The 8938-nt window shown below is 51.6% G+C and overlaps 1 protein-coding gene across 1 annotated transcript; it reads right to left on the bottom strand.

Moving 5' to 3' along the window:
* Positions 1 to 6: 6 nt before the first annotated feature.
* LOC146423230 (KN motif and ankyrin repeat domain-containing protein 4-like) lies at positions 7 to 8660 on the bottom strand (the record flags this gene model as incomplete). The annotated part of the gene is made up of 5 exons (XM_085045019.1): positions 8303 to 8660; positions 5402 to 5480; positions 2314 to 4110; positions 1366 to 1477; positions 7 to 70 (listed from the first exon to the last, which is right to left on the bottom strand). Coding segments are annotated over exons 2-5 (1989 nt in total), but the record flags the coding sequence as incomplete, so codon positions are not given.
* Positions 8661 to 8938: the final 278 nt, after the last annotated feature.

The following is an 8938-nucleotide window of genomic DNA, read 5'->3' as shown; positions in this document are numbered from 1 at the left end:
GCTGGCTCTGTCCTCGGTCTCGGTGTCGCTGTCCTCACAGCTCGTGTCTTCGCTTGACGTCGTCTCGTAGCTATTTGAGGACACCACATGTTACTCCCTCCTTCCCCAGCCATGGCCAGGGGCCTGACCAAGGCTCATTGGCTCCAATGGGCCTTGGGTGAAGCCCAGAGAGACAAGCAGCAAGTTAAAAGGTCTGAGCCACAGCCAAAGTCGGGGTTAGTCTTTGTTCGGCTCCTCAAGCAGCAGGAGTGTGACAGAAGCAGTTAATGAGCAGCAGGCAAGGTTACTTCAGGGTTTGGAGGGATGTCCATCACACAGAGCCCAGGCAGGGGCTGAGAGCTGCCTGCCTGCTGGAGCTGCTGGCACGGTGACAGGGAGCTGCCAGCAGCAGGGACCCTGTGGCAAGGAGGGACTGGCGGCGTTGGCAACCTCAGCGAGACAAAAGCTGTGTTTGCACAGCCTGGATCCACCATTCGAGCAGCCCTGATAGACAATCTCCTCTGGTTGCCTAAAAGCATTAATAACATCTTCCACAAAACAGGATGTTTCGTTCTGAAGGATCCCAAAACTTTCCTCAAAGTAATCAAGACTCCTCCACTCCCCACAGTTGTGCCCATTTGGCAAAGCAGCTCTGCTCAGCTGGAGAGAGGAACACCTGCTGAACCCAGCAAGTGGGAAGTCAGAGGAGCAGGATGAGCAGCAAGCAGCACCCAGACTGGCACACACAGCTGTTTGCCCAGCCCAGGGACAGGGACACGTGTCCTGCACTCCTCATGCCAGCACACAGTCACCTCAGCAGGAGATGCTGCCTGTGCTTAGCTCACAGGCCAAGGAGTGTTAGATATCAGACACACCTGGAATGGGCTGTTGGAGCACAACCTGAAATCTCCTTCACCCCAAGGTCATTCCTTATTTACCAAAGCAGTCTTTTCCCAGGCCCTGAACCAACTTCTGCTGGCTTTGCTGGAGCGTGGGGTGAGGTTAGTGGCAGTGTGCTCCCCAGGCAATGCTGGCCTCCTCCAAAACCCACCAGAGTCAGAGGGAATCTTCCCAGGGAATCTTCCCAAGGAATCTCCCCACCTCCCCCAGGTGGGTTTTGGGTGAAGCCCCACGAGATAGGTGCGCAGAGAGTGTGAGTCCCCAGCGTGTCCCCAGCTGCTCCAAACACACCAACATCTGTTCTGCAGGGTTACTCACAGGTTATCAGTGCTGGATTAAAGAAGGGAGAAAAGAGGCTCCATTTCAACTGGCCTTTTAATCAGGAGGTTTGGAGGGGAAAAGAGGAGGAGAAAGAATGACTTCTCCAGCGATACAGAGGATATTCCACGTTAAAAGGCAGTTTTTATCTTCTGAACGGATGCTTACCCACCATTTACCCCAACAAACTGGAGATTCTTTTTGGTCCCATTGCCTCCTGCATGGAAACCATAACCTTTCTTTTTCATGATGGATTTAAGACTTGTGGTTGGAGAGTTTTCTACCAAAATACAAAATAATAGATTAATTAAGCAGATGTGCCATAATTAGCAGTAATTATTCCCAACCTCTAGCAACAAGCTACAAATCACAACCATAAGCATCTCCAGGTGACAGGGAATATAAAGGAAGTGACTAGCAATTATATATTTGTCTTATTAATATAAGTACATTTTACTTCTGTAACACTGTTTTGGTTCTTTTTTTTTCCCCAGTACGAATGGATTGGAAATTTTCTCTATAAATCTCCTATAATACTACATGGATGAGATTTTCCATTGGACTTTGAATATGTATAGCTTATAAGGAATAGGTCACTTATCTATTTGTAAGCCCCCTCCCTCCCCCAGTGAACAGGCATTGGATTCTCATCTCCATACAAGCTAAAATTATTTCAGATGAAGGTCTGTGAGTGGGGACAGGTCTTTTACCAGCCTGGTTGCTCAGTTAGTTTAACTGGTTTGGGTTCTGGAGAACTCCATGCTGATTTATCCCAGATGAGCACCAGCCCCATATCTTTGCAAACTGAGATGTCCAATCCAAATAAAAAGAGTATTTATTTAATGGAACAGCCACCAGTGAGACAGCTTTGGGAAGCTGATCCTGCGTATAAATGAGCCGCAGCTTTATGAGCTCCTACATCATTTTGTTTGCTTTTTTTCATCTCAGATCCATAACTTGCGATGTGCAGAGATTTGCCTTTCTCATCATGCTCAGGAGAGACTATTCCTGACCTGACTGCCAACAACTGTTCCACCACATCCCCCCTGCTGCACACCAGAATAAATGGGAAAATATTTGGCCCAGACACATCAAAGCCTATGCAATATTATTTACCCAACTGTTGATAGTGTGTGTTGGAATTCTCCTTATCCACAGGCCCTTGCGAGGAGTAGGCAGAGAGCAGGGAGTTTAGGGAATTAACTAATTGGTTCTGGATGGAGCTGAGCTTGGAGGCTGGCTGCTTGATAGCGCTGGCCAGCTCGGGGTAGCCGTGCTCCAAACACAGCCACTGCTCCTGCAGCAGCTCCTGGATCTTTTTTACATATTGGCCAATGGGGTCAACAGCTGGCAGATCCTCATGGCCAGGAGCACCTTCCTCTTCCAGCCCTTCCCGGGGTTCATCTTCTCCAAAGCCTGCCTTGCTTTCAGCTGCCTTGGAGCCGAGGCTGTTCTGGTGGTTGTGGTTGTCATCGCCGGCGTGCTCGTGGATCTGCAGCTGGGTGAAGCACGGGGCAGGAAGTCCAGCCTCCATGCTGGCTTCACCCAAATGTCCCTCTGCACGAGCACCTGCCAGTTCCTGCTCTCTCCAAGCACCCAGCTCCCGTGCGTTCCCACTGTCTGCCCTGTGGGCGCCGCAGCCGATGGATCTGGTGGAGAGTGGGATGTTGACATTGATGCCTTTGTCCTGGGCCTGCCTGACCCCTGTCACCTGCGAGAGGTCAGTGTTGACCGCAGCATCTAGGCACTGCAGGGCCCCACCGCCCTGCCGCAGCTCAGCCTCTTTGGACTTCTCCTGGCACAGCTGCTCCTCCAGCTGAGCTTTGGAGCTGGCCAGCAGCTTAATGCTCTTCTCCTTCTCCTTGATCTCATGATCCTGCTGCTCCAGCACTGCCCTGACCTGCTCGAGCTCCTCTTTCTTCTTGCCCAGCTGCTCCTCCAGGTCAGCGATCTGCTGCTTCAGTGCTGCGACCCCGTTGGGCTCTCCGGTATCAGGAGCCTGTGGAACACCACTCTCCTTATCCCTTCCAGCCCGGACATTCCTTTCCTCAGCTTCCTTCAGCACATTCAGCTCCATCTCGCTCACGCTCAGCCCCCTTTCCGCAGGGCTCACGTTCTCCTCCGTTAGCTGCAGGGCTGCTGCTGGTGCTGCTTCACCCCCAGCCATGTCAAAGCTGCCGCCGGCAGCATCGCCCTCCTCACCTCCACTCTCCATCACCACCTGCAGCTGCTGGCTCTGCCAGGGGGGCTGCACGGGGCTCAGCCCCGGGATGACACCGCTGGGATGCCGTGAGGAGCCGTCCTGCTCCAAGCTCATCTCCCGCGGCAGCGATAACGCTGCGCCGTCCGAGCTGGGGGGGAAGGTGCTTTGGGAGCCACCCTGGTCATGGCAGTGCTGGGGAGGGGTCCTGAGGGGCGAGGGTGCCCCCGGGGGGGTCTGGCCAGGAGGCAGTGCGTCGGGCATGCTGGAGGCTCGCAGCAGCTGCGGCCTCGACCGCAGAGCATCCTGCGGCCAGCCCAGCTCCACCTGCCGCCGCGTCTCGGCCAGCAGCGCTTTCCTCCGGTAGCTCAGCTCATCTGCCCCCTCAGAAGGCAGGGGGGCTCGGGGGGAATCCTCCCCCAGGGATGCTTTTCGCTGTGGGAAGGAGCAGCTCGCCGTCCAGCTCTTGCTGGGAGGGGCGGAGCAGCCGCGGGAGCTGTTCTCAGGCAGGCTGAAGTTTCGGGGCAGGGTGCTGAATTTGGGCTGCTTGGCTCGGCGGTGGATGTGCACCCTCCTGATGGTGTTGCCTTTCTCGATGTCATCCACGTACTTCAGGAAGTCCAGGTCCAAGTGGAAGCCGTAGGGTGTCTCCAGGGAGTAGGGGAGGCTGCGGGGCTGCTCCCTCTCCCCATTGGGTTTGGGTGGCTGGCCATCTGCTGAAACAACACAAAAAAAAAAAATTCTTTTTTTAAGTTGTTTTGATCAGGGAGGAGACTTTTTTCCTCTTTTCATCTCAGTTTTGGGCAGTCAGGGGCTGCAGCTCATCATGGTGAAAGCTCACAGTGAAGCTGTGGAGAGACACAGCGACACGTGCCAAGCTCTGATCTGCTTTCCCAGAGGTGCAGCAGGTAATTGTTGCACTGAGGAAGCCAAAATTTTGCTGAAATCATGGCTCTAATTGGCAATTAAGCAAACAGCAGGTTTTGCAGGCAGAGCTGCGTAGGTATAGAGAGCTGCCTGATGGATAATAAATCCAGCTCAATAACAGAATGTGTGATCAACCTGTGACAATGACATTTTTCAAGGCTTTTGGTTTGATTTTAACTTTTCAGCGGCGTAAACAGCGCACACCAAGCAGGAAAATCATTGCCTCGCTTCACCTGCAGCCACCAGGTCACAAATTATTCCTTGAAGATGACAGATGCAGGCAGAGGCTGAACCCAGACAGCGCCAGGCAGGGCTGCCGTTCCCAGCCGCAGCCATGCGGAACACGTGCAGCCCAAGGTGACCAGATCAGGCTCCAGCACAGCTCCTAATTGAGCTAAATCACCACTAAATGGGCGTCAGTGTGTTTGCCCACCCAGCCAGCAAAGGAAAACAGCAGCTCTCCACCTCCAGCTGAGGGCTAAACAGTTAAACTTCTGCATCACTGATCATTTTCTTTATGCAGCAAGTCCCTGAAATCACAGCGGTTTGGGCTGTTCTGCACCTCTGAGCAAACAAGTTGTGCTCACTGAGGAAAAGGAGGAGGAGGAGGAGGAGGAGGAGGTGGAGGAGGTGGAGGAGGAACCAGGGCCCATGGCTGATCCCCTTGTCTCCATCCTGGTGCAGCAGCTGGAGAGGACCAGGACAATTTGGGATTTATTTGGGATTCTCTCACCACAGAGCATCACTGAGATGCAGGTGATGCTCTGGTGGGAAGCAGCCCATGGAAGTCAGAGGAAAGAGAAAGAGAAGACATGTCTGGGGTCACAGGAGCACAGCTGGAGGGTGGGAGCAAGGATCTGCAGGACAAATTTGTGCTGATCTAGAGCTGGGACCTGATCTGCTGTGGTTTTTAGGAAGTCTGACTAAAACATGAACAATGCATTTTTTATCTCTTGGCCTCACATCTACAAAACACAGGTTATTTTACAGTATTTCTAGTAAGGAAATTACTCCATGGCTTGGTTGGAGTTTTTTTCAAGGAAAAATGAACAAATAAACATCCTGCAGCCTCCATACCTTCTGTCCTCTCCATGGTAGGGTCTAACTGGCTTGTCACTTAAGCATCTTCTGACAAGGGCTGAGGAGTTGCTTCACCCTTGAAAAAAAACAAATGGATACTTTTAATTTAATTTTAAAAAAGGCTCAACCATGTGAACTTCCCTCCCACTTCCCATCTTCTGCAGCCCAGTGGTGTCCAAGGGCTTTGAAGCTGCTAAAATCAATAGCTCCTTTTCCAGAGGCAACAACTTGAGCTTCACAGACACATCCCAGGGAGCTGGTTCTGGTAAAACATCCCCTGCATTACAGAGGGTTTGGCTGCCAGTGAGGACAGACAGACATTTAGGGTGACTGCAGATTGATGGCACAGGGACTCTCCACTGACTCCTGTAAGCTGGAGATATCCAATATGATGTAAGATCCCTGACAACAGGGATATAAACTACACACAGAAATGACTGCTTTGTCTTTTCTCTTTTTTTTTTTTATCCATAACAACCAAAGATGCAGAATTTATGTTGATTCTTGTTCAAATGACAGGCATTTCTTCAGAGCACATCCGTGCTGTTAGAAAGAACCTTCACCAAACTGCACTAAACCACAAACAAATTGCTTTCTGCTCAGGGAAGAACTCCAGGTGGAGATCTGCCACATATCATTCCTGGGCTCTGTTGCCTTCCAGCTCCTTCCCATCACATGGACATGGGTGAGACCCTCCTGGAGCATGAGAAATTAAGGCTGGGAACAACCAAGAAAGTTCCTGGGTGAAGCTTCTCTCCTCCAGGCCCTTTAGAAAGGCACAGGGAGGAGGCAGGGAAGGGTGAAGGAGGTTGGGGCAGTTGGACATCCCTGGCTCGTGTGAGAAGGACAACAACACTCCAAGGGAGAGGTCTGGTTTTAATTTCTGCTGCAGAGGATGAAGTGGGAGTTGCTTGAACAGAAGGTTGTTTGTTTATGATTTCCTTACAGTATCTAGTTTGGTTCCTGGCCAGAGATGGTCCCACAGCCACTTGGAAGTCCATCCCTGATTCTCCAGTGCATCCCTGAGCTATGCAACATTCTCAGGGCAGGAGCAAGCAGTGCAAAGCCTGTGCTGAGCCAGCCCAGCTCACACCCATCTCATGGACCAAACCACCAGAGCCTGAACTCAATTTCTGCATGCAGAGTTGTGCCTCAGTGAGGGCTTTAGCTCTCAACCACAGCCCTGGAGCTCCCCATGAAGGGGCTCTACCAAAGATCAGCTGAACAGTGAAGCCCAATCCTTCTGTATTGTTACCACAGAATATTGCCCCTGGATCCCTGGAAGTGTCCAAGGCCAGCTTGGACAGGGCTGTGAGCAGCCTGGGACAGTGGAAGCTGTCCCTGTCCACAGAATGAGATGATCTTCAAGATCCCCTCCAACCCAAGCCATTCTATGATTCTACAATAAATACTCTGAAAGATCAAAACCTTTTAAAGAAACCATTACTTGTCAACCAGGTAGACATGTTTAGGGTCGATGTAGAGCCCTGATGGAAAGTCAGGAAGCTCCCAGCCCAAGGAGAACACCACAAAGCTCCTGCAGGGTCACAGAGGGTCATGCTGAAGCCCACCCAGCACCTTGTGAGCTCCTGGAAAGCTCCTGATGTGCTCTCCAATCAACCACACTCCTTCTACAAAGGGCAATTCCTTCTGTCTCCTCCTGCCAATAACCAGCACGTGCCAAAACAAACACCAACCTCCTTCTCAAATGTTGTTTCTTTCCCTTAATTTTCCGACTGCAGCCAATTACAGCCTGACCAGCTATGCTCCACTCTTCTAGGTCATTTATTTAGAAGGGTGGGGGGGAAAGCCAGTGAATAGGATGGTTTTTAATATCTAGATAATTACATCTATTTGGATCATTTATGAGCTGGCCGGGTCCCAACTCTGCAGCCCAAATTGATACTGTGACTACTCTCTTTTGACCAATCTACTTCAAAATCGCCTCGTAAAAGGATGCTGAGTGTACCCAACCAGCTTGCTGATGTTCTCCTGTCCCCCCGGGGCAGCTCAGGCATGGAGAAGATGGCTCAGAGCCAAAAATGTGCCTCCTTGGACCCCACAGCTGCTCTCCCATGCCTGTCCCTAAGAAAAATGAGATTAAAATATGAAGTCATCCACCAGAAGCAGCAGACTCCAACACTAAGTCTAGCCCACAGTTTGGGGCAGGACTTTTAGGTGGGTCTCCATCCTGCTAAAACCTGTTAGGCTGACCCTCCGTCGGGTTCTGTATTTGCTGAGTTTTCTCCATTAAATAAAATTGAAGAACATTTCTCCTTCTCCCCATGCATCGCTGATTTTTACCTTTACTACAGAGAGGCTATGGGGAGGATTAATCCAGATTGGAATTATGCTGTTTTTCTCAAGGCAGAAATAAATACATACAGAAATGGAAACGGAGAAGCCAAATATGCGAGAAGGCAACAGCACAGAGCGAAGTGGTTTTATTCCCTGGGGCAGCCCGTTTGCAGGGACAATGTACTGTCTTTTTAACCAGCCTGGACTCAAACACTGGCTCTTTACAGTCCCATTTAACCCCTCTTTCACTCCACCCTGCAATGGGAGCACCCAGCAGCTCCTCCATCCACCCCAGCCAGCAGAAAGGAGAGCACCATTCCACCCCCAAACATTTCAATTACAAATTAACTCAACCCCGTACCACAAATATGCAAGAAGCTCATCCTCCCAGAGCGTCTTGCTAGTAAATTTAACTTGGAAACAGTTAACCCTGAGCCTATAAATAACAAGATAAACCACCAGCACGTTAGCACAGCCTCGTTAGCTGTAAAACAACATTATTTGAGCTCTGCCTGTCTGTTCTCCTGCACTGCAGCAGCAGCTCCAGCACTTTGTGCCGAAAGGAAAAACTGGGGTTAGCAAAGCATTTTGTCATGTTACCTTCTCCCGCTGGCACCTACACAATCCCCAGGGAGCAGCAGCTCTTGCCTCCCTCCAAAGCATCCTCTCCTGTGCTGGAGCCGGCAGCGAAGGGTTCGGAGCAGCACAGGCGGCGTGGCTGAACCCCAGCCTGTCCAGCAGTTACAAACTTGGTCAGCTGAGCTGTGACCTTGCTCAGAAAGCAAACACAAGTTTAAACCAAGAAGCACAAAAGAGGGATTGATTTTCCAATCGAGCAGCCCACGGCTCTCGGATGACCTTTGCGAGGACAGTTCAATCCCGGCGCACAGAGCCGGTTACTTTTCCGCGGAATAGTTATCTTTCCCAGAAAGCACAGAGCGCCGAGCGCTGCCTGGGCTGTCAGGGGGGTGCTGCCTTATCGGGGCTGGTAATTGAGGAGAGAGTCAATAATTAACGAGGGGCTGTTGCTGTACCTGATGCTGCAGCTGCAGCCCTCCCTCCGCACGCTGCACCTCCGGGCTGGAGCATTAGCAATTCCACGAGCGCCTCTCCCCAGGAGCAGCCGCGACTCACAGGCGGCACCGGGGAAGCTGCGGAAGGGCTCCGTGTCCCTAATTGCTCCCGATGGATGGATTCGGTCACACACGGAGCAGGCACAGCCCCTCGCCCTCGTCC

This window comes from Lichenostomus cassidix, unplaced genomic scaffold (genome assembly GCF_008360975.1).
Source record: "Lichenostomus cassidix isolate B80296 unplaced genomic scaffold, HeHo_3.0 HiC_scaffold_517, whole genome shotgun sequence".
Classification (NCBI taxonomy): Eukaryota; Metazoa; Chordata; class Aves; order Passeriformes; family Meliphagidae; genus Lichenostomus; species Lichenostomus cassidix.
Note: the sequence above shows the minus strand (reverse complement) of the source record. Positions and strands in the feature narration are given on the sequence as shown.